Below are 25,175 nucleotides of genomic sequence, written 5' to 3'. Positions count from 1 at the left end.
CCCCTGAAAATCATTTTTTCCCTCTTTTTCACATTTACCTTTTTGCACAATAATATTAACTCCGTACTTGTATAGCTTTTATACTCTCCCGCCCTTTGGATAAATGTCTGTGTCGTTACCTTTCGACCTCGAGCCTTCGTCTCACTTTTGGGTGGATGTACCGAATGATGAGTGGTTGTAGTTGTTGTAGTTCGTGTTTAGACCGTTCTGTCTAGAGATTGGCGGAACAAATAAATTAACCGGCAAAACTTCGATTAATCATAAAAATTTTGGTTTAAGTGTTTATTTATGAACATTTTATACGAATAAACAACGATTTAACATGCAAAAATAATGGGTATTTTCTGATATTTTTGGATAATTGTCGGTTATGAATAAAAATAAATAATTGGATAATTTCTTATTCAAACGCCGAAATCAGGGTTCCCACGCGTCAGGGAAATCAGTGAATTTAAAAATGGACCTAAAAAGTCGAAATTTCAAGAATTTGTTAAAAAAAAAGGGAATTCAATTTTATCTTGACACTTTTTGAAGGTAATTTGACTCTAGTTATCCGACAAATTCTATGATTATTATTTAGTTCCTTTAAAGTTGATTTCAATTTATAAACTTCTGATAAAAGTGAAATATAAAGCTAAAAATGGTCTAATTTTGGTTTTAAAAAATCATAGAAAATAGGCAATTTGAATCCTAAATTATCACGGCAACCATGGGTAAAAATTCTGGATACGCCCTTGATCACAGTATTAAAAATAAAATGGGAATGTGTCGATATTGGGTCGTGTGTAACTTGTTCGTAACGCGATGGGGTCTCATCGGGGAGTATTTTTGGGTAAGCGAAACCTCTGCAAAAGGAAATGTTCGCGGTGAATCAATAACGGCGAAAGAGTTTGGCGATGCCAGGTTGTCTCCGCGCACGGGGACTCCCCGCGTTAGGAGAGAAAAAAACTGCTTTCAAAATGAGTCGATTTTTGTGGATCCCTTCTTCGACGACGACAGAAGACGGAGATTCTGCCCCGCTGAAGTTCATTCAACCCTGCCATTCACCCCCCCCCCCCGCTTTGATAGTCTCATCCCGGAGTACGAGGATCGGGATGATGCACCGAAAAAAAGAACTCATCTTTATATTTCCTTATCAATATATATTGGCTTGTCTCGCTTTCAAACGTACGCGTATCTCCATCTTCGGTTTTTTATGAAGATGCCTGAATATATCAGTTTCACTTTTTCATAGAAGCGGAATTTACGGATTCTGATATTATATTATATATATATTTTATATATTATATATATATTTTATATATTATATATATATTTTATATATTATATATATATTTTATATTTCATGTATATATTTTATATATTATATATTTTATATATTATATCTATTTTACATATTATATTGTATTATATTATATATTTTATATATTATATCTATTTTACATATTATATTGTATTATATTATATATTTTATATATTATATCTATTTTACATATTATATTTGTATATTTTGTATATTTTATATATTATATTGTATTATATTATATATTATAGTATATTTTATGTTTTATATTTTATATATTATATTTTGTTTTATATTTTATATATTGTATATATTTTATATATTGTATATTTTGTATATTTTATTTATTATATTGTACTATATTATATTATTTTATATTATATTATATATTACATATATTATATTATATATTACATATTATATATATTTTATATTATATTATATTACATATATATATTTTATAGTATATTGTATATTATCCGCAGAGTCTTGGGATAAAAAAGTATTTCCACAGCAAAGGGAAAATTTTTAGTCGACCTAGTTTATTTTTCTATATTTAGTATTTTCGCTCTTATTCCACGTTTTCCCAATATAAAGTACTGTCTTATTCGATGGTATTTTCGTCCAGAGATTTATATTTTTCCACCTTTTTACGAATGAAAAAAACTGCATGTGTTAAATTTAACTGTATATTTTTATCCCGCCTGTATTTAGGGCTTGGCCTCCGAGCTCTGGTGTACTCCGTTGGTGTGCTTTTTACGCGGTACTTGGTTTAATTTTTGATTGTTGGTTTAGTAACAGGTGATTTGCTTGCTCGGAGTTTTCGATTTTGTTTATGACGGAATGTGAATTCGGAACTCTAATCCGATAATTCCTATAATTCAGAAATGGCCCCATATAATCCTATGCCATTTTTTACCCTACATTATTAGCATATTCGGTTAAAATCCAACTGATAAAATTATAAATGATTTACATACCAACCATGAATATATTTAATTTGTCATTGAAACGACGAAGGAGCAGATCCCAAAAGTTTTTCAATTTTCTTTTCTGATCTATCTTACGTTGTTATGACTCCTTTTAAATATACGCTTACATATTTCTATATTTTAATAATATAAAACTCATTTAAATTTGTAATTTAGTGTTCTAATTTGGAAATTTTTATTTAATTATCCTATAATTTGGAAATTTTGATCACATAATTAGCCTATAAATTGGAAATTTTGATCATATAATTAGCCTATAATTTGGAAATTTTGATCATATAATTAGCCTATAATTTGGAAATTTTGATCATATAATTATCCTATAATTTGGATATTTTGATCATATAATTATCCTATAATTTGGAAATTGTTTCGTGTAATTATCCTTTAATTTTAGAACTTTGATCTTATAATTTTTAATTTTGATACCCTATAAGTTTTAATTTTGATAGCCTATAAGTTTTAATTTTGATATCCTATAATTTGGAAATTTTGATATCCTATAATTTGGAAATTTTGATATCCTATAATTTGGAAATTTTGATATCCTATAATTTGGAAATTGTTTCGTGTAATTATCCTTTAATTTTAGAACTTTGATCTTATAATTTTTTAATTTTGATATACTATAAGTTTTAATTTTGATATCCTATAATTTGGAAATTTTGATATCCTATAATTTGGAAATTTTGATATCCTATAATTTGGAAATTTTGATATCCTATAATTTGGAAATTTTGATATCCTATATCCTATAATTTGGAAATTTTGATATCCTATAATTTTGAAATTTTGATATCCTATAATTTTGAAATTCTGATATCCTATAATTTTTTAATTTTGATATCCTATAATTTTGAAATTCTGATATCCTATAATTTGGAAATTTCGATCCTATAATTATCCTATATATTTTTGAGCACATTTGGCTGGGAGACCTGAATTAGATACTATATTTTGTTTTTATTTAAATTGGTAACTAAGGAGACAAAATGGAATCTTAATACATCTTATTTTGCATAATTGAAATTATCGATGACGATAAAAGTCATTAAGATAAGATTAGTGAAGAAGTAACCTTTGAAAGTATATTACCGAGCGTAGAAAAATCTGTAGATTGGTAATTTCGGCTCATTGTAATGGCTGATAACAGTGTAGTAACATATAGCTACCAGCGGTATAGCATCGGAGTGAAGGTCGCGAACCCCCCTGTCATTTCTTCCGAAGCGGGTCCCCCTCGGCCTGATTCTTTCTGTGTACCGGACGGTTGCCATGGCGACGATCAACTGTGCGGAGGATCGTTACCGATATCATCCCAGTGTAAAGAAAGCCCCCCCCCTCCCTCCGCTATTTTATCCTCGCCTCTGCAATTTCCCACAGCTCGCTTCATCTGTAATTAACTCGGTCGATACACGCCGCGGCAAACTATTCATTCGCTCTAATCCCGAGGGAACCTGATTAATCTCTCTCTCTCTCGATAGACGGAATTGAACTATAGTGTGTTAGCTACGCGGTTCGATGATGTTTGGGGGCTTTGTTAGGAGGATTAACGTAGGCGCTACGTGGTAGCTTGCATTCTGGATTGTTTCTTTACCAGTTTAGCCTGTTTTTTTATATTTTTAATAACTCTTAAAGGTGCGCAGAATCGTTTGAGTAATTCGGGACGAATTTCCAGTAGCTCCTCCCTTTCGACCAGGGACTCGTTTGTATCATTTGTTGCCCTTTACGCCTAATAAAAAACGGTACTATAATACGTTTTGGACCAAGGGCCACCGAAAGCGAGCCCGAGTCCCGTAAAATAATAATTCTGGGCCCTAGGAGAGCCGTTACTACTGGTAATTTGTACCGGTTTCCGTCCGCTCTTGTCGGGCCTGTTTGCACCCAGGGGTGGATTTAGGCATGGTCTTTATGGGCTGCAGCCCAGGGGCCATTTGATTGAAGGTAAAAAAAACAATTGAAATTAAAATTTTAAGAAAAATTAAATTTTCCATTTACCCTGGAAAATGCATCTGATACACCCAAACTTGGGATAATCGGATAGTCCGCAAACAGTGTTTAGTCCAGTGCCCCAAATTTAACGGTCCGCCCCACTTTGCACCCCTTTGAGTGTGCAAAATGTAACTCGACCCTCAAAATTCAAACGGTTTTGCGCTAGTTCAAATTCTACGTGTGTTTTTCCTACGAACATCCTTAGGCTAATACGATAAGCGAGTTAAAAAAATAGATATTTTAACCTACTGATGTGTTATAAAAGTGTCGTGTTTGTCGGTGATTCAATGCCGTGTTTGCATATTCGCATCGGAGCCTTTCGTAAACGTATCCGATCCATCCGCCCTAACAGCAGCTATATCATCATTTGATGACGAAATTCGCCAGAGATCATGGCGTGTCCTTCACGATGCCTCGGGGATGGTTCCAGCTGCTGATCTTTGGTGGCGCGTCTCATTTTGTTGTTGCGTAAAAACGCGTATGAAATATTTCGCTATCGTGGCGCCGTGCGAACTCGACCCTTTTCCCTCGGGGTAATAAAAATAGTCTTCTTCTTTTGTTATCAAGAGCATCGGCGAGGGAAGAAATCTCTTTTTAGTTTCTTTCGGCTCGCGTTTCTTAGTCGGCTGGTTGATCCTTAAGTGGGGTGCCTTTACTTCTAATCCTTAAAGGATATTTCTAAGTCTTCCGTCGGAGGATAATTGAAAGCTGGCGAATTTTATTACACCTTGTTTTTCGCTTACTGCGTTGTATCAGGAGATAAAGGCGCGAAAAAAGTACACACTTTGTTAAACCAATTTCTTCCCAAAATAAAACATAGTCCCGAGAGCTCTCCGTGGTTGGCTAAAGTCTAGAGAGTAGAGCTGTGCGATTAGTGGTTTTAGGCAATCGAGTCGGTTATCGAGTATAATTGTTTTTCATCGAGTATTCGAGTCGAGTAATATCGAAGTCGAGTCGGGTAATCGAGTACTTGATTAAGGGGAAACTTTCTCTTATTCGAGTCAAGTGATCGAATACCTGACTAAGGGAAAATTTGTCTTATTCGAGTCGAGTAATCGAGTACTTGACTAAGGGAAAATTTGTCTTATTCGAGTCGAGTAACTAAAACAAAACCTCGAATAATATTTTTAACGAGTCGGGGTATCGAGTACTTGATTAGGAGCTGGTTTTATTCAAGTAATTATGAAATTAAATTTAAAAGGAGTATAAAGTAACTTTCAATGCTGAAAAATATTCCTTTAATTTAAGTAAACCACAAATTTGTAGGTACCGTTTATTGCCCCCCAAAAAGTTGTGAAAACCCCCCTTTGAACTTTGAGGCAAACGAGGATAGAAAAAACAAATACTTGACGAGTTTAGAGAGCAGCTTATTCGAGTAATCGGGTATCCGAATATGCAATTTTTTGGTACTCGGTAATCGACGACTATTCTCCAATTACTTATTCGAGGTCGAGTTCGAGTTCTCGACCTCAAAAAAGGCCGAGTACTCGCACAGCGCTACTAGAGATTTAAATCTTTTAATTAAATTTACTTGAACAGATTTATTAAGATTCGCTTTTCTCACTTAACGTCACGTGAGCTACCCGTATCTGACGACATCGTACGTCACCATTACGAAATATGCTTGTCAGCCAATGAAATAAAATCATGAAATTCGAGGTTGTTTACGGTAGTAAAACATTATAGAGATAGGCTGTGTCACATTGATTTTTATTTTCTTTAAAATTTTGTATTTAAAGGGGCACACCAGCGTTTGAAAAATTCTGCCCAAATTTAGCACGTGGTAGGAATCCTATTCTGGAAACTAGCGCGTGAAACAGGTCAAATTCAAACGCCGGTGTGGCCCTTAAATGCCTAAGCAATTGATAACGTCATTCGGGGCACGTTTATAAAATTATACTTAACCTCCTAACTATAAATAAATACATCATTGGTGCGCCAGTTAGTCCAAATAATTACGCTGATGTAAAATTGACATAATACCCTAGCGATAAAAATACCCAACCTGCTGAAATTATTACACCCAGTCACAGCACGCGCTCACTATGACGACGAGGGTGCACGTATTAGGCCACCAAAAAGGAGGGTTTACACTAAAACGAAAACTCCACGACGCTGAACCATCCACTAAAAAAAAACAAAAAAGAACATTAGGGCTAATCATAAGTTTATAATATACTAGCTCCCTATAAGTTAGAATCCACCGTAGATCTAACATTAACAGCGAAAAAAACCGAACCGGTATACGTGACTCCCTGCGGCGATTTTTAGCCCTATCTTTTTAGCTTCTTCAACTTCCGTCGGTAGCGGAAACTGTTATCTCCATGGATACGAGACGAACAGAAGCGCGCGACGCTAGCACGTAGAGTGGAGCAAGCCCTAACGACCCTTCTTTTTTTTTAATTTTACACGGGTGGCGATGGGTTTATTGGCTGGCGAAATCCTTGATTTGGGGGAAATTTAAACGAAACAACTAAACATTTTGGAAGAATATTTTATTCATTTCAATATGAAAAGGTATTACCGTAAAACATTCGTAGTTTAAAGCTTATATCTTCGCGACAACTCGCGTTAGGCTTCCCGTCGTTGAAACGAAACCAGATTTCACAGGCAAGCTCATGTTTCGATTTTTCGCCGTCAGATGGCGATTTCGACGTCTTGGGATAAATCGCTGTTAACGCACAGCCTATGTACGATTCTAACTTATAGGGAGCTAGTATATTTAATATGCTAGCTTCCTATAAGTTAGAATAGTTTATAATATTATTATAAACTTCCATGAATGGCTTTAAAAGTCGCTTGATGAATTAGGCCTAAGGTGGTGCTTTGGGTATTAGCCTAGCTGATTATTATGGCCTAATACAATGTTTTTACGTCGTGGAATTTTTGTCCTAGTGAAAAGCAACCTTTATCTCGAAACTATGTCCGTCAGTTACGTGTCTAACTTCAACGATTCTTTCTTCTTTTCTAGATGATGAAACGGGAAACGTAGCCATTCCAAAACTTCGAATCAACAAGGACCAAGTGAACTGTGATATTGAGAAACATGCAGCGAATCAAATCATCAACTTAGCGAAACGGCGGAAGATTTTAGACGCCATTAACAAAGGCGGGCGTCCCGAGCGGAAGGCCGACAGCAGCGCCACGGCCATCGTCGCCAAGATGAAGCTGGAAGCCGCTCCCGTCGAAGCCATGGCGCCCCAGGAAGACGGCGCCTCGTCCAGGGGAAAGTCCTCGTCCAACTCTCTGACCCTGTCGCTGGTCAACAAGGTCAACGATCTGTCTAACAACAATCAACAACCGTCCAAGAAGAAAGGTGCTCATATCAGAAACGACCATCATCAGAACACTAATCACAAGAGCGAAGAGGAACGGCCAGCCAGCGACCCCAAAACCTTCCAAACTCCCAACGAAATCAAACCGGATAAGACCAACGGGGAGGCTTATAAGGTAAATATTGCCGTTATTACTCTAGATCGATACGCGTTTGTCAAGGCAGAATATACCAATGCCATTAGAGGTCGATTTATAAATTTAGTTCTTGACAGATGGCGCCCGCAGTCTGAAACGTATCAATTTTATATTATCTGAAATCGGCGGAATTTTTTATTTTTTTATTCGATTTTTCAAAAATGTATTTTTTTGGTTTATATTTTTGTACGTAATAAATCAGCATTTATTCCCTTTCCGTCAAAATGTTTGGCGCCATCTAGTTTATAATGAAGCATTAAAATAGAACAACAAACACAGCACTGCCCAAACACGGATAACGCAACCCGTCAAAAGTCGTACAGTTTTCATTGGTTAGAACCTTTAGCGCCTGCTGCTGTCGGAAGGGGAAAATTCGGAATCCCTTTCCGTAAAGGCTCGTTCATTGAAACTTGTACACAACACTGCAATAGCGAGTTTAAAGGCTAGCTGCGTTCTCCTTGTGTTTGTTGCTCCTAGCTCTAATCGAACGCAGGGTGACCACAGTTCCTATATTTCCTATAATTTAATTTCCTTCCTTTTTTATCCTATAAATTCATTAAATTTCCTATAATACCCTATATTTTAACTCAAACGTCTGAAGAAATTAAAATTGTTGATATTTTACCCTTAGAAGTCTTCATATTGTATAATTAATTTTCTCCTATTTCTTTCTCCCCCCCCCCCCAATTTGCTTCCTATCTATTTTCCTATGTTTAACTGATAAATTTCCTATAATTCCTTTAAAGGAATTAAAAATATTCTGTGGTCACCCTGCGAACGTTCTAAATGTGTGTTTCTCTGTAATCGGTCTTTCAATTTAAGATTTTTTACCTTGCCCAGAGTCTAACGGTGTGGTGTTTCTTTTCAGTCCCATTTCGAAAATGGCACTTACATCTGCCCGTTGTGCGACGAGGTCATGACGACGTCGCACGATTTCACCGTACATATCAGGCAGCACAATCCGAACGATCATTCCCACACTTGTCGCCTGTGCGGCAAGACGCTCAGCTCGGCCAGCTCCTTGGACCGACACATGCTCGTACATTCCGGAGAACGGCCCTTCAAATGCAAACTGTGCACCATGGCCTTCACCACCAACGGCAATATGCACCGACATATGCGCACCCACGGCGAAGACGCCGAGCAGTTCAAGCGAGACGCCGCGGCCGCCGCCGCCACCAACTCCAGAAGCAAACATTCCCACAAAAGGAAAGCGGACACGCCGGCCTCAGCCTCCAACCATCCCAGTAGCAAACGAGTGGAACTGGAGAGCAACGGCGTCACCGTCGCCGCCGAAACCGACGCCGAACCGATGGAACAAAGGTGTCCCATTTGCGATAAAAGTTTCGGCAACCGGCTGGTCCTGGAAGAACACATGAAGCTTCACGCCAACGACCCGATTTACTGCAAGGAATGCAACGGGACATTCTCGATTTACTCGGCCTACAGGGACCACAATTGCAAAGGAGGTCTAGTCAATGGTACCGGCAACCGATTCGCCGGCGTCGGCTTCCAGGACCTGTCTTTTATCGATTTTTCGTCCAACAAGTTTTCGTTGATCGCCAAGTCCGTCTGCGAGAGCAATTCTCGCCGTCCCAGCAGTGCCTTCCACGCCTTCGAATGCGACCAATGCGACAAGTCTTTTCCGTGCGCCAGCGCCTTGCGTTTGCACGCCGTCACCCATTCGGACCCGAGGGGCACCTACTGCGCCACCTGCGAATGCGACTTCTTGACCCCTCGCGGCCTGCAAACCCATCAATTGAAACATCGAATGACCGAACAGTGCGGAGAGATCGATCGCTCTTCGCTGATGGCCCAACCGCCGGAAGCCCGCAAAGAAGACTTCCTGGCCGTTTTGCAACTCAAGAACAACGACTCTCGCAAAATCCCCAAAATCAAAATCAAGAAAGACCGAACCAAAGAAAACAATTTCGAGAACGTCTCCTATTTCGTCCACGGGAAGCCGGAGCCGCCGAAATACGTCGGCGGCGGCAAGGAAGGCATCGCCGAACCCAGCGACTTCGCCGACATTCAGTCCATCATCTCGGTCACGTCCAAATCGCCCTTCGCCGGAGGAATCCGCTCGTCGCCGGTCGTAGCCACTCCGGCCTCGCCTTTGCAAGCCAACTCGTCCACTTGCGTCTCGCCGGAATCGCCCATAGCCGCTGATTCGGCCAACGCTAGTCCCGAAACTCCATCCAAGGAAGACTCGGAACATTCCAGCATCAAGGGCTCTGAAGACGCGGACACGGACGGCGCCATCGTCGAAGGAATCTACTCGTGCAAACTTTGCAACTTGCACTACAATAAAGTTAGCCAGCTGAAACGCCACAACCGGGAACACCCGCAAAGTTGTTCGTCGTATTCTTGCAGTTTATGCCCTTACAATAGCACCGACAAAAGCACCCTGGTCCGACATCTGCGGACCCATAACGGGGAACGGCCGTTCCAATGCGTCATCTGCAAGTTCGCCTTCACCACCAAGGCCAATTGCGAAAGGCACGTCCGCAAGAGACACAAGAAGCAGACCAAGCACGAGATTCGCTCCTCCATGCAATACAATCCCAATATGGGGGACACCGTGTCCGAAACCCTACCTCCCGAAATTAGCGGCTCCGAGACGGTTTGCAAATACTGCACCGTCGATTTCAAGTCCAATCGGGTGCTTCGTCACCACTTGAGGTCTCTTCACAACAGCTGTCGTAGGAAACCGTTCTTCTGCACCCTCTGCAAACTGGGCTTTTCTACCAAAAACAACTGCATTCGACACGTGGCTAAACAACATCCCGAAATGAAGGAAAAGTTGCGAGATATCGTCACCTCCAACAACAGTCAAAGCGACTGTTCGGACCAGGAGGAAGCGGGAGCCATGTCGGACGACGCCGGAAGCCCTTCCAAATGGGACTCGTCTCAAACTGCCGATAGCAACCACAACTGGGACTTTGGCTCGCTCAACGAAACTCAATCTCCTCAACAACGATCTTTCGATCTAAGCAGCAAGGCCGCGCCGACCGATTTGTCTCAGAGTGCCATTGGCCCCGACAAAGAAACGCCGCAAGAGGCAACCCCTATCTCGCTGCCTTTACCGTTACCGCAGCCGTTATCTTTAACTCGATCGCGACCAACTACCAACGAAGATCAACCGCTAAACCTAACAGTCACGGCCTTGTGTCTGTCGTCCAAACTGACCGGAAACGAGAACGAATCTTCCGTGACCGAGGACGTGGTCTCGGCGGCCAACGGACTGGTTAGTCTATCCGAAGTGGCTCCGCCTCAAGACGAACCGCTCGATTTAGCCGTACACGCCCTGGACTTGACCGTCAAATCTCCGCAAACCAAGGCCATCGCTTTGACCGTCGACAAAGACCCGAAGCCGGATAATTTCTCCAATGTGAGGAGGATACCCGCTATGCAATACTATCCCAGACCTCCGACATCGAGGCCCCTTCGAATGCCATTCCCGCCCATGCCTTCCTTGACGGCTCAAGCTCCGTTATCTTTATTAGTACGCAATCGAAGTCCGATCGTCGTACCGTCAGTTCCGCCACAGCAACGGGAAATGATACCCGTTCCCGTCAACCACGTCGCGACTAACAACGACAGCTCATACCGGGCATTCAAAATAGTGAACGACCGTCTGTCGCCTCGCAATCAACGCTCTTTCAGTTGCGTCTACTGCTCGGCCGGCTTCACCCTCAAATCCAACATGGAGAGACATATCAAAAGGAAGCACCCCCAGTTCGCCCGTCCGACTCGAAGTCGCAATTTCATCCCCACACTGTCCCCGGCCATTAGCAAAAATACGGTGCAAACTCTGTCCAACAAAACCAGGGACGCCCTGAGGGTGGTTCTAACCAGTAAGGCTGGTTCGGCTTCTTCCGGCGGAACCATCTCTTCGAACAAAGACGAGGACAAACTGGCGTCCTCCGCGTTAAGGGAGGACATTGAAGAACCCAGGAAGATGAGAGACGAAAGTTTCCATTCGGAACTGAGCAACGCGGAACTATCTCTGATGTCCGTATCGAGCGCCGGCCGCGGAGGAGAATCTACCGCCGAAGATCGCGAAACCGAAGATGGAGAATTGATCATCGAATGTCCGGAACCCGACACCGCTTCGAAAACGGATCCCGACCCGAAAGAAACCAGCCGGGACTTGCCTACCGATCTCGCCAGCGTTAGCTCCGTTATTGACACCGCTAATTCTCAACAATTTCCACAGTTTTTGACCACCGGCGAAGGCGAGGTCGCTAAGAACGAAGAAATGGACGAAGGCGATGACGAAGAGGACGAAGAAGACGGGGAGGAGGAGGAAGACGAGGAAGAAGAGTTGAAAGATAACAAAGAAATGGTGGAAAATATACCCTTGGAAAGTAGCGACAATCAGTCGTCACCTTCCAATAGTTCCGCCAAGAAGAGGAGCTCGTACATGGACTCGCCCAACAGCGTCGCCTGTCCCTTCTGCTCCAGGAAGTTCCCTTGGACCAGTTCGCTAAGACGACATATCTTAACGCATACCGGTCAGAAACCCTTCAAATGTCCTCGATGTCCGATTTGGTTCACCACCAAATCCAATTGCGAAAGACACCTAATGAGGAAGCACGGTCAGAACAGCGACATCTTGACCCGAACAGTTCCCGATAGGCCTTACAAGTGCAACGTCTGTCCTAGTAGCACTTTCTCAACGTCGGGCAATCTCAGGAAACACTATTACTTGAAACACTTTCACAAGACTGGCTCAGCTAGCCGAGGAACGGTCATCGGAGCCAAAAACAAGAGTAAACCTTCGGAACCCGAACAATACGAGGACGTCGTCGAAGGAGACCATCTCAGCGACAGTCTGGAAGAAGGCGCTCTCCCCGGCTCACCCGAAAAATCGAGTGACCACAGCGACTGCCCTTATAAGTGTCACTTGTGCGACGCGTCATTTGACGTCCGAAAAGACTGTTTGTCGCATTTGGAAACGGCGCACGCCGATGAGTACAAAAGACTGGTTGAGAACTCGCCGCCGGACAGCGCCACGATGGAAGAAAGCGAAGGCGCCGAGAAGAACAACAACGAAGATAAATTAGAGGACCTCGCCGAAAACGGACATCTGGAAGAAGATGGACGTAAATTCAGGTGCGCGTTCTGCACCAGGAGGTTTTGGTCCGCCGAAGATCTGAGGCGTCACGTCAAAACTCATTCAGGCGCTCGCCCCTACACCTGCGACATCTGCAACCGTACGTTTTCTCTCAAACACATCATGATCCGTCACAGGCGCAAGCATTCCGGCAAGTCCAGCTCAGCCAGGACTCAGGACAGTAGCGACGAAGACTGTTCGGCTCCACCCAAAATCGACCTCAACGTTGCCAGTAGTCGTCCCAAGAAACAGAAACGGAAACCCAAGAGCCAGAACTCTTTGTTGTATCTCATGTCGCGCGACGAAAACGGCGAAAACGAGCGCAAGTCGAATGGTTCCGGCGGTGGCGCCAAGAACGAAAGCGGCAATATCAAAAAGGAAGAAGACACCGATTTAATTCAGAACTTATTGGGCATTTGCGACTCCAAGATGATCGACCAAATGTTGGACTCTGCCGATTCAGCAGCCAGACTGTTGGGAGTCAAGGAAGTTTAACCTCGACCCCATTCTGGTACGCGCGGACATTCTTAGCCAATCTGTGATCTCTTCAGTCCCAGTTTCGTAGAAATTAAATTTATCCGAGAACACTCGTCCCAAGTAAGACTTTGTCGCTTCGTTTTAACGCGAAGTACCACGATAAAATCGAGTGGCTTCGGTATTCGACGGGTTTTTGAGTCAACGTTACCACAATATGAAGACGTTCTCAGGGATACATCATTTAGGAAATATATATTTGTGATAGAGTTTAAATAAAGAGGGACTGACGTTGTTTATATTGTAAAAAAAAAGAATTATTATAAAAAATATATATAGTATATTGTATATCGGATGATTCAATAACGTTCACCGATAAAGCATTGGACATTTTAATACCGTTATTTACTTTTGTCAACACATTTTTGTACCTTTTGGAGAGGTTAACGCGAGAAAATCGAAAAAAAAAAGTGGCGAATCTTAGTTTAGGTTATATATATAGAGAAGTTATCATTCACTTGTGATAATTGGAAAATCATCTACATTTTTTAAATATTTCGCTGCACTAATATTCATAATAACAGTAACTACTTGGGGGAAATTTATTCATATTTCACTACTACCCCCCCAAGATATTTTTATTATAACTTTTTTTTTTTGACCAAAAAAATTGCATTTTCCATTTTTGTTAAAAAGTGTTAAAAAATATTAATAATTCCAACTTTTTACAAATAGTTTTATTTCTTTAATTGAAAAATTAAGAATCATAAATTTCATTCCTTACATATTTAAATATTTTTTATAAAAATTTAATTTCGAATATGTTTATAAAAAAAAGTATAATTATCTAAAATAACGTTATTTTCAATGTGAAAAGAACCATTTTTCCCATTAAATTATATAAAACCATTTGAGCCTTTACGGTAAATAAAAATAATAACAGTGCATTAGAGCTGCCTTAAATATAAAAATTAAATAACATGGTTTTTTATCGAAAGAACTTTCTATTATTCGTGTGTATTTAAAAAAAAATGATATTACACATTTTAGGGGCCTCATAAAAAAATGTTTTCAAATCAGATCGCCATATCACCGAATATTTATAGATGAGAACTGTTGAACATTTTATCGTTATAAAAATTAAGGGCTATTAATAGTGTTAGGCGCACCTTGTACAAAATATTTTGGGTAGCACTATATAAATCTTCAAGCACCTATCGAATAGTTGTACGTCCTCTTGTAAATATTTTTTTAAATATTGTTCGTTATTATTATTTTTGTGTATAATATTAATGAAATCGCATTACGTTTACACATCGTATCCTTTTTGGAAAATAATAATTGTTCCGAGGACAAATATATTTGTTTTAAACAGATGGTGAACAAGCATATCACAAATTTTCTAAGGTTTAAACCCTTTTTATATAGCAAAAAGTGTTATCGTTTAGTGTTTTTAAGTAAAAAAGAATTAATATCTCATAAGACCAAAGGTTTTTAGGGCAATAAACGTGGTAATATAATATAAAATACACCGTAAGAAAAACTATAATCTTTTTGCATAACATTCCTACTTGTGATTTAGATGAAGTTAAAAAGAAAATATAAATTTTAAATTTAAAGCACTTTTTCGAAACTATTGATATACTGGTCACGTGACCGGATTTGTATTTTACATACTCACTGACAGGTAGCGCTTTTTTCGTAGAGTTGCCTTATAACGACGCCATTTTTGCCTTAAAGAACGTTATTTTTCTGGCACCGCTTTTGCCTTTGCTTTGTGCCTTGGGTAATTAGAGTTTAAATAACAGTGCTACTACTTATTATTTTCAACTTTTTGTAAGAAAGAACTATGCAAATGTAGGCCTTAAAAATTGTTTTTTTTATTTTAAGCATTTTTCGCTTAAGCTGCTATTAAGGTTGAAAAATACCCGTCCACCGCTATCATTCTCGCATTACTTATTTTAAAAAATTAAGGATATTCTTTAAAAAAATCATTTAAAGTTAAAATTGCCTCTTCTAGTCCATCCACAAATCACTAACAACTTACTAAAGATATATAAAAAGTAAAGTTATTCGCAATAATAGAATTTGGTCTAGCAATATTTTGTGAATAATACTATTTTAATTGTGAAATAAGAAATTGTCACGCTGATAATTTTTTTTGTAAAATATTTAAAAAATACATTTGAATATCACATCATTCACTGTAAAACCCCCAAAACTCAGTTGTGTAAATGGTGAAAAGATATAAATTGAATTAAAATCATTGTATTCTGACTTCTTTGGCTGTTTATTTGTACGTTAAACTTATCTATTGTTTCGTATAGTTTTTGTCACGTAGTTCCATCATTTGAAAGTTCCCACCTTGTTTTTAGTTGGTGTTTCGCAAAGTTTAGTGTAGATGGCGACAGGCTACCATTGATTCTTGTTGCGTCACAAAGAAAATTTCGACTGTACGAAAAAATTTTGCATCACCTTCTGAGTGCAGCCGGAAATTTACTCTCTCTTTATCTCAAAATGGCTGATACGAAGCTGTACGAGTTGTTGGGCGTTTCGAAAAATGCTAATGAATATGAGATTAAAAAAGTAAGTTCACCTTGTTTTATTATTAATTATTATTTAACTTAAACTAAGCTAAAACAAAAGTACAAACGTGTAAGGGTTGATCCTACAATAATAGCATAAAGATGCGGGATTATAGGACTTGGTCTCAGGCTCCTCAGCTAGTGCGTACATGCTCGTGCTACAAAACATCCAGTCATTATCTTTTCAGGCCTAATCGCTTATTTCATCCAAGGATACAACCACAATACACGTTTCTTGTGATATGAAATTTTATTTAAATTTACTTTGTATAGGCCTACAGAAGATTGGCCAAAGAATACCACCCTGATAAAAACCCTGAGGAAGGTGAAAAGTTCAAAGAAATTTCATTTGCCTATGAAGTTTTGTCTGATCCAAAGAAAAAAGAAGTGTACGATAGATATGGAATGAAAGGCTTGAAAGAAGGAGGCGGCAGCCACGGTGATGGTAATTGTTAAGAAATTACAGTGTGAAATCAATTAAAATAAATATTAATCTTTCAATCGTTACCTAAGGCATGTTTGCTGAAGATATATTTTCGCATTTATTCGGGGGTGGACTATTTGGGGGAGGAATGGGATTTGGCGGTGGCGGTGGTGGTAGACGACGAAGGCAGAGAGGAGAAGACACCGTTCATCAATTGAAGTATGTTTGTAAATAAATGTATCATTTATAGTTTGGACTTATTTTTAAACTTCGTAAATAGAGTGTCACTCGAAGATTTGTATAATGGCAAAACTGCAAAACTTCAGCTTAGCAAAAACATTATATGCACTGCTTGTGAAGGGTAAATATTACCTTATTCCATTGTTAATATAGCTTTACAGTCTATAAACCCAATCATGCATATCCACAGTCAAGGGGGTCGTGCTGGAGCGATGCAACAATGTCGGTCATGTCATGGTCGTGGTGTAAAGGTCACTTACCGTCAACTTGGTCCTGGTATGATGCAACAAATGCAGCAATCGTGTCCAGATTGCCAAGGAGAAGGTGAACTTTTAAATTTATTTATCTTACAGAGTGCATTGTTAATGTTTTTATTGATATAATAGGCGAAATAATCAATGAAAAGGATCGGTGCAAGGAATGCAAAGGCAAGAAAGTCACCAATAACTCAAAAATTCTAGAAGTAGCTATTGACAAAGGCATGAGAAATGGAGAGAAAATTGTCTTCCGCGGTGAAGGGGATCAACAGGTATAATTGCTTTACGACGTTCATATCTTTTAAATGTACTAATTTTTTTTTAATTTTAGCCGGGAGTGGAACCAGGAGATGTAATTATTATTTTAGAACAAAAGCATCACGAGAAATTTCAACGTGAAGGTTGTGATTTATTTACTTCACACAAAGTCACCTTAACGGAGTCACTATGTGGATTTAGCATGATTATCAAACATTTAGACAATAGAGATATTGTAGTTAAACATTTACCGGGAGAAGTAATCACGCCAGGTAATTAAATTGTGTTAATCGGTGCCTTTCAACTCTGTATAATGTTATGTTTGTTATAAAACAGGAATGCTTCGTGGAATTGTGGGTGAGGGAATGCCTCTTCACAGAAATCCATTTGAAAAAGGAAACTTGTACATTCGTTTTGATGTTATTTTCCCCGAGAATCATTTCTTAGATGAAGATAAATTAAAGGCAAGTTTCAATCACTTCCTAAAAAATCTAATTTTTTTACCAAGCACTAGGTAATTTTTTGTCCCTAGACTAAGTAATTTTTTGGACCCTAGACTCAATTAGTTTTTGGACCCTGACGGTTAAATAATTATTTTCTGACCCTGACGGTTAAATAATTATTTTCTGACCCTGACGATTAAATAGTTTTTCTGACCGTGACGATTAGTTTTTCTGACCCTGAAGGTTAAGTAGTTTTTCTGACCGTGACGATTAAATAATTGTTTTTCTGACCCTGACAATTAAATAATTGTTTTCTGACCCTGACAATTAAATAATTGTTTTTCTGACCCTGATGATTAAATAATTGTTTTTCTGACCCTGACAATTAAATAATTGTTTTCTGACCCTGACGATTGAATAATTATTTTTCTGACCCTGACGATTGAATAATTATTTTTCTGACCCTGACGATTGAATAATTATTTTTCTGACCCTGACGATTGAATAATTAATTTATTGACCACAAATGTTTATTTTGGTGTAATTTTTACATATTTAGCAATTAGAAAACTTCTTGCCTCCTCGGCCATCTTTTGTTTTGCCAGAAGACTACGAAGACGCTGATTTACAGGAGTATGAAGCTGCCGCTGGTAGCAGCGGGCACAGTGGCCGTCAAACGGAAGCCTATGATTCTGATGAAGAAGGGGGTGGTCATCGTATGCCTGGGGTTCAGTGCGCTCATCAATGAAAAAGTAAACGTCCTATATGTTATAATTATAAAAAATTCTACTTTGGAACTCTTACTACTCCACTTGTCATACACCTTTTCCCATTACAATAATAATAGCCTTATAAATACGTTTTTTCTTTCGTTTTTTTTTTAAAAGACGTAAATATTTTGGAGGTCTTCAAAAGTGGTTAAAACAAAAAAAGAAACTTCATCCGCTAGGTTTTTTAAAACTTTGTAGGCTTTAATTCTAATCAATATTATTTATAAGTGATAATGGTAACCATATTTAGTTTTAAAATATATGAAACAATTTCCTAGTAACCGTAGCTCGGCAAGTTTATTGTATAAAGTTATAGAATTGAATGTAAGATTGTTTTCTGAAAGAACTGTAAAAAAATGACTTTTTATCTTTGAACTTTATGCGTATTTATCGCGTAAAGATGATTTCTCTCTTTTCATGTTTAAACAACCCATAGGAAAGTCATTCCATCTTCATTTTATTGACCATTCTTTAGGACTAAAAAAAAGTGCTGATAATTTCTCGGCTTCTTTTGAGTGTTTAATTTTCTATAAATCTGTGTTACAAGTGTTTTAGGTTATTGTGACCATTAAATAAAAAATATAGGAAAATATCTTAAAATGTGTAACTGAGTGGACAATAATTAAATCTGAAAACAAAAATTAAACTTATTGGGTTTTTTAGTTCTTCGGTCTTAACGTAGATGGCGCGTTATAACTATACCTACGACCTTAAGCAAACGGAAAAAATTAATTTATTTCCTCGTATGTGTCTTTTCGGGCAAGGTGATTTAAGGATTCTGGAAATTATTTCGAACCGGATTTATAGTATGAGTTTTAGTGGTAGCCAATTTAAATAACAATAACCACCAATTTTCATATCGTAATAATAAGAACGGGTTTCTCTGGTGTATGACGTCAGAGAAAAGTATTGTCGATAGTCGTCTGCTCTGTCGGGGAAAATCCTCACACTGGTGAAGTTTTCGTAGGAGGTTGGTGTTCTATTTTTTTCGCGCTGATTCCCTAGTTTTTAAAGAGACAATCGGGATCAGCCGAGACATTATTCCGCTATTTTAGGTTTCTTTAAAGATTCAACATGTGCCCCGTAGTTTTTCTCGCGTTGTTATTCGGTTTTCTACTTTTATTATTGGAGATTACCGCGGCAATCCATGTTACTTTCATTCCTTCTTCAGTTTCCGGATTAAAAGAAGGAGAATACAAAGAAGTAGAGTTTCAAATCAACGATGCTAATACCGATTTTGAACCTCAAATGGCGTCAATTTATTCGGAAAAACCAAGAATTGTTGATGTTGTGCAAGACTCCACATGGTATTTCAACAAAACCATTTACCCCGAAGATCGTATTTGGAACGGTACTTTTACCATTAAAGGAAAATTCCTGGGGTTTGGTGATATCAGAATCAAGACTAAAGGATTAAAGTCTACACCAGAAGGGAAAATAAATGAAGAATCTTATTCTGAACCTCTTCCAGTCAGTGTAGTTCGTCCAAATTCGAAACTACAGACCGTATTTATCGTGTCTGTGGCTGTACTTGTATCAGTCAACTACATAAATATGGGATGTGCCCTGGATATGGAAGTGGTCAAGTCGGTACTTGTTAAACCCATTGCTCCTTTGCTTGGCTTTTTTTGCCAATCTATCGTAATGCCTTTGGTAAGATATATTTTTTATTAAACCTACACTTTTCTTAATTAAAAACTACAACCTTAAATAACTGTATGTGTAGACTACAGTGTAATTTTAATTGAAGTTTTATTAATCTCCAAGGTTGCAATATGTACAATTAAGATCCATTTCCTGTTTGTCAAACTCAGTTTTTTTATCCGTTTAGGTCTCTTTTGGAGTGGGACACTTAATTTTCAACGATCACAACCTTCAATTAGGATTGTTTACATTTGGATGCTCTCCTGGGGGTGGTGCCAGTAATATGTGGACAGTATTACTAGGTGGAAATCTTAACCTCAGTATAACCCTAACATTCATCAGCAACTTAGCCGCTTTCCGTAAGATATTTTTCACTTAAAAGCCACTTTCGAATCCTACAAATATTTTAAGAAAAAATGGGGAAGTTAGTTCAAAAGAGTTTGGATAATTAAAAACAATTTATAATGACGTGCCTCTTCTATGTAAAAGGAATAGATAATTTTTCAGTCGAAAATGATTACGTGGAAACCAGGATAAAGAGGGCAGTGTTAAATACCCTTAGGCTAATAATTTGTCCTTAAGAGATAATTATAAATTACAGGAATTTCATATTTTTTTCTATGGAGGGGTAGTCAATTTGTACCCTCCACCTCAAACAATATTCCTAACTTTTTCTACAGACTTTTTTACTATTATATTACTCTCCCTCATTTTAATACGCAGTCACTAAAAAGCACCTGAAAGTTTATACTGCTACAGGAAACTAGTTTGACTAGTTTTACAGACTGTCTTTTTACAAATGCTCACTGTTGGGTGACTTTAAATAATAAATTGTGAAATAATTTTCCTTAATAAGTATGGTAACACATTTTTCTTTTAATTTCAAAATAGAAAATAATTTTTTATAGCTAATGCGTAGCTAATTTAAAAATATTTATTTCCGTTAAAATAAACAAGGAAGACACTATTTAGTGTAGGTTGGGCGTCGTTGTCACCTGAGAGTTTAGTGTTGCTACGACACGTACTTTTCCCAGTACTGTCAGGTTAAGTGATCTTTGTGATCCAGTACTTCCTTTGGGAAATATTAGGGCAAAATTTGACGTATGCAGCTCGGCTTTTCAAATAAAACGGTAAAACTTTGTTTTCGTACTAGTTTCCCAAGTAGCAGTACCGTGATTGCAAAATTTCTGTTGATAACCTGATAAGATCAGATCAGTGCGAGGGCGGATAAGGTCGTCAGTGAAATCCCACAATTAGGGAAACATTCCTCCTTGACGTCATTGAAAACACTTGAAGTAAAACACGTTAGATTTATATAGAACTTCATACCCTAATCTGTATGATTGTAAGAGAAAATTCAAGGCTTGGCTCAGTAAACACTAAAAGTCTTGATCAAACTGGATTTTTTAACAAGTCATAATTCAGTATTTTGTGAGGGAGGGTCACAGTTGTTCATACATGTAATAAGAATGTAACGAAATAATCCCCCCAAAAAAAATTGATGTAGAGGGTGTATCAATAAATTCGCCCCGCCAAATAATTTTATATTTTGGAATTTTTAAGGCTCATATATCCACCCAGAAACTCCCCTTAACCCCACCCAAGATTTCAAATGAAACTATAATCAACGGCCATTTTGCGAATTATTTCTCAGTGATGATGCCGTTTTGGCTGTTCACCTTGGGAAGTTCCCTGTTCAAGGGCAGCATCAGCTCCATTCCCTTCCGCAACATCGTGACGTCATTGGTGTCCATGGTGGTACCGCTCGGAGTGGGCCTCCTCATCCAACGCTACCTGCCCAAAACGGCCAAATTCTGTCGCAAGATCATCGCCCCGGCCTCCATCGTCATGATTCTGTACATTGTCATTTTCGCCACCATCACGAATTTGTACATGTTCGAGATCATGAACTGGCAGATCTTGCTAGCGGCGTCCCTAAACGTCTGGATCGGATTCCTGGCCGGCGTCATCGTCGCTTTCGTCTTCCGCCTCGAGAAGCGCGACCTGGTGGCCATCGCCATCGAGACGGGCGTCCAGAACACCGGAATCTCCATCGTTTTGTTGGGCTTCTCGTTGACGCAACCCAGCGCGGACTTGGCGTCGGTGGTCCCAGTCGCGGCGTCCATCGTCACGCCCATTCCTCTCCTCGTGGCGCTGGTCGTCAAGAAGTTTAAGGACTGCTACGACAAGAAGCACAGGTACGCACTGCCCGATGACGATGCCAGCAAGATTGTCACTTCGCCTTCAGACCTTAGTTCTTGCAATGGTGACTTCAAAAGTCATTACGAAAATGGCGTTCATTAAAGTAGATATATCGCGAAAGAGATTTTAATCCGTTTTTAAAAAATGTTATATCGGGTTTTAGGGTGTTCGGTCCAAAATTAACTTATTTTTATTGCGTGGTCTGTGAAAAAACTAGTATTACTATTTATATAAGTTTATAGTAATTTTTCATTGAAGTGTGTCAATTCCCCTATTATCCGCGGGTTAAATAATTAAATTTTTTACTGAGAAGGACCACACATTTTTGGTGGACTTCAAAGCAAATCATTAGCCCAGTTTTTAAATGAAGTATATTCGACATTAAAAGGTCGTCTGTTAATACAACCTGTTTTAAACGTAACTAGCACCAGTTAACCCCTAGCGTATCATTCTTCCTGGAGGCGCTTATCGTTTATGACGTCAATTCTACGTAACTCCACACTACCTGACACACTCGTGAAACATAACTATAGACTTAGGATATTTAGCTTAGTTTCTATTTAACCGCAATTTTTGGGTCTCAACTATGGGCCTTTATGCTGGGAATTCTCAATTTAGCTTTACAAGTTGTCAATAGCTGTCCTTTTATAGTCTACGGTATTTATCTTCTTATCATTCTTGAGCGTTCATTTTCATTAGCGTGACCGTGAGAGATTGTTGTTCCTCCGATAATTTTAATCTCATTTTATGAATAATAGAACAATACGAGGTACCTTAGATATATTCTTAGAAGCGCGTAGAAATATCTAGATGCTAAAATATCCTATATTGGCGAGGGCAAAGTTTGCCTCAATTGCACCTTGTAGCAAACTTCTCCCTGAACGCCGCCGCGAGGTGGTTGGTCTTTGAGGTGACACGTATTTCAATAGACTTCTTGTTTATTTGGCCTATAATTTTCAGGTACCACGTTTATGAGCCAGTTCCAGGGATCGCCCCGGACAAAGAACCAATTGGCGCCCATTAGTATTGTCTTAAAAAGTTACTATTTGAAAAAAATCGTGTCGACGAATACGTTAATTATTTATAAATTAAATAGATTGTTAATTGTGAAATCAACATTGGCAGTTGTAACGTGCGGAATCAAAAACTTGGAAATTAATGGCGCTAGTAAACAAGGATTAGTCTTGAGTTTTTACACATTAGGCATTGTGGTGTGCACGGTGGTATTTCCCCCAAGAATCTATGGCATTGATTACTTTCATCCGCCTAAATAAAACGGATGGATCAAATTACTCTCTTCCATAGACGCCCGTTGTGCCTTAGATTCATGCGGGAAATGTAGTTAGTAGAAGGTGACTTTCAGTGAAGAAAGTTCTATAGTTGTGTTACTCTGTGATGGCTGTTATCAAGAAGCCCGTATTTTGGGTTAAATAGTCCAATAGTTTCTATAAATAAACTGTTAACACGCGTGTTGAAAATGCGTTATCGTGACACTTAAATAAGTATTTTTCCAAAAAATCATGTTCTACGTATTTTTGAAATTATAACAAAATATTTTAAAATAATTAAATTTGGTACTTAAATTTAAAACGAAATCAACGAAATATATTTCATAAACAGAAATTTTAATGCCCGCAAAAATATATTCTTGTATATCTGCAAAATATTGTGATAGAGTATAAATTACTTAAAGTATTTTTCGTTAGAAAAGAAACGGTAGTTAATAATGAAAATAAAAATTTGAACGTAATAAATTTGCTCATTTTTTTCCACGCGGAACGAGAAATGTCGGTTTCCTAGGCCTATCTCCACTTGGCACGAAGGCCACCTTGAAAGTTTCAAGCTACTTCGCACGATAAGGACACGGCGCAATGACGCAATATTCGAACGCCAGAGAGTGCTTCTAATCAGTACGTTAGAGTTGCGCCAGGCAGCTTCCGAATGGGCAAATTATTCATTTGTTCCTTGACAGCTCTGTTTTATACGTGTATAAATATGAACCAAATCTGTCTGTCTTTTCGCGGCTGATTACTTTCGTATTTGCCATCATTGTGAGAAGAAATACAATGGAGACTGCTGAGGCGAGCTTTTGGCATTGACCTATTTATGGAAAAACCACCGAAACGCGGTCGTAAATTGGACATTTTCTCTCGTTGGTACGAGATCCAATGGGCTGTAGCAGCGTTGCCAGATCTTGGAAAGAAAATTATCGATTTCAGAAAAATATATCGTACGCTTGAAAATTGGCGGAAAATATAAATTTTGTGGGAATATTGTTATTAAACTTTTGGTCTAAGTTATGTTTGCGGGAAATAAATTTTAGCCTATTGGGAAAATCTGACTAAAACAAAAACTAATATTAAAAATAATTAAATACGTGGAGGCTGAATTATCGAAAATAGCTATTGATATTATCGTACGTCTCAAAAATTAGATCGAAACTATCGCCGTGTACGATAATTATCGTACGTCTCAAAAATTAGATCGAAACTATCGCCGTTGATATTATCGTATACCTCAAAAGTTAGATCGAAACTATCGCCGTTGAAATTGTCGTACGTCTCAAAAATTAGATCGAAACTATTGCCGTGTACGATAATTATCGTACGTCTCAAAAATTAGATCTAAATTATCGCCGTGTGCGATAATTATCGTCCGTCTCAAAAATTAGATCGAAACTATCGCCGTGTACGATAATTATCGTACGTCTCAAAAATTAGATCGAAACTATCGCCGTGTACGATAATTATCGTACGTCTCAAAAATTAGATCGAAACTATCGCCGTGTACGATTATTATCGTACGTCTCAAAAATTAGATCTAAACTATCGCCGTGTACGATTGTTATCGTACGTCTCAAAAATTAGATCTAAACTATCGCCGTGTACGATTATTATCGTACGTCTCAAAAATGAAATCGAAACTATCGACGTGTACGATAATTATCGTACGTCAGGCAACGCTGGGCTGTAGCCATTTTCTGGACAACTTTAAATGTAGGGGT

At 38.6% G+C, this 25,175-nt stretch overlaps 3 protein-coding genes across 7 annotated transcripts in view; all 3 read left to right on the top strand.

Moving 5' to 3' along the window:
- The window catches only part of peb (zinc finger protein pebbled), a 76,005-nt gene extending 60,424 nt beyond the window's left edge, over nt 1–15,581 (top strand). For both annotated transcript variants that reach the window (XM_090159461.1, XM_090159462.1), the window contains exons 2-3: nt 7,256–7,734; nt 8,624–15,581. In XM_090159461.1, coding sequence (XP_090015587.1) covers nt 7,256–7,734; nt 8,624–13,369 — 5,225 coding nt within the window. In that variant the 3' untranslated portion in view covers nt 13,370–15,581. The remainder of the gene's footprint in view (nt 1–7,255; nt 7,735–8,623) is intronic.
- A 119-nt stretch (nt 15,582–15,700) lies between these two features.
- Nucleotides 15,701–18,971, top strand: LOC149926681 (dnaJ homolog subfamily A member 2-like). 3 transcript variants are annotated; one of them, XM_090159467.1, is made up of 10 exons: nt 15,701–15,934; nt 16,207–16,378; nt 16,447–16,576; nt 16,638–16,718; nt 16,788–16,921; nt 16,984–17,126; nt 17,186–17,384; nt 17,449–17,576; nt 18,115–18,307; nt 18,762–18,971. In XM_090159467.1, the coding sequence occupies exons 1-9, from the start codon at nt 15,866–15,868 to the stop codon at nt 18,301–18,303; spliced, it is 1,245 nt and encodes a 414-aa protein (XP_090015593.1). In that variant the 5' UTR covers nt 15,701–15,865; the 3' UTR covers nt 18,304–18,307; nt 18,762–18,971. The 3 variants fall into 3 exon arrangements, with proteins under 3 accessions (XP_090015593.1, XP_090015592.1, XP_090015591.1); XM_090159466.1 differs by having other exon boundaries at nt 18,726–18,971; XM_090159465.1 differs by lacking the exon at nt 18,762–18,971 and adding an exon at nt 18,443–18,703 and having other exon boundaries at nt 15,702–15,934.
- Nucleotides 18,972–19,134: 163 nt separating this feature from the next.
- LOC149926680 (hepatic sodium/bile acid cotransporter-like) lies at nt 19,135–23,906 on the top strand. Of its 2 annotated transcripts, XM_090159464.1 has the most exons (4): nt 19,135–19,978; nt 20,157–20,328; nt 21,624–22,167; nt 23,132–23,903. In XM_090159464.1, the coding sequence occupies exons 1-4, from the start codon at nt 19,400–19,402 to the stop codon at nt 23,193–23,195; spliced, it is 1,359 nt and encodes a 452-aa protein (XP_090015590.1). In that variant the 5' UTR covers nt 19,135–19,399; the 3' UTR covers nt 23,196–23,903. The 2 variants fall into 2 exon arrangements, with proteins under 2 accessions (XP_090015590.1, XP_090015589.1); XM_090159463.1 differs by having other exon boundaries at nt 21,624–23,906.
- The last annotated feature ends 1,269 nt before the right edge of the window (nt 23,907–25,175 follow it).

This window comes from Leiobunum rupestre, chromosome 9 (assembly GCF_980474605.1).
Source record: "Leiobunum rupestre chromosome 9, qqLeiRupe1.1.hap1, whole genome shotgun sequence".
Taxonomy (NCBI): Eukaryota; Metazoa; Arthropoda; class Arachnida; order Opiliones; family Sclerosomatidae; genus Leiobunum; species Leiobunum rupestre.
The sequence above is the reverse complement of the archived record's forward strand: the minus strand, read 5'-3'. Positions and strand labels throughout refer to the sequence as shown.

Bases quoted from the DNA above. Each gene is read 5' to 3' on its own strand.
- LOC149926681 (XM_090159467.1), top strand. From the start codon at position 15,866: ATGGCTGATACGAAGCTGTACGAGTTGTTGGGCGTTTCGAAAAATGCT. The intron at 15,935-16,206 runs GTAAGTTCACCT...TACTTTGTATAG, and splicing joins ATGAATATGAGATTAAAAAA to GCCTACAGAAGATTGGCCAA. The intron at 16,922-16,983 runs GTGAACTTTTAA...TTGATATAATAG, and splicing joins TCCAGATTGCCAAGGAGAAG to GCGAAATAATCAATGAAAAG.
- LOC149926680 (XM_090159463.1), top strand. From the start codon at position 19,400: ATGTGCCCCGTAGTTTTTCTCGCGTTGTTATTCGGTTTTCTACTTTTA. The intron at 19,979-20,156 runs GTAAGATATATT...TTATCCGTTTAG, and splicing joins AATCTATCGTAATGCCTTTG to GTCTCTTTTGGAGTGGGACA. The intron at 20,329-21,623 runs GTAAGATATTTT...ATTATTTCTCAG, and splicing joins CAGCAACTTAGCCGCTTTCC to TGATGATGCCGTTTTGGCTG.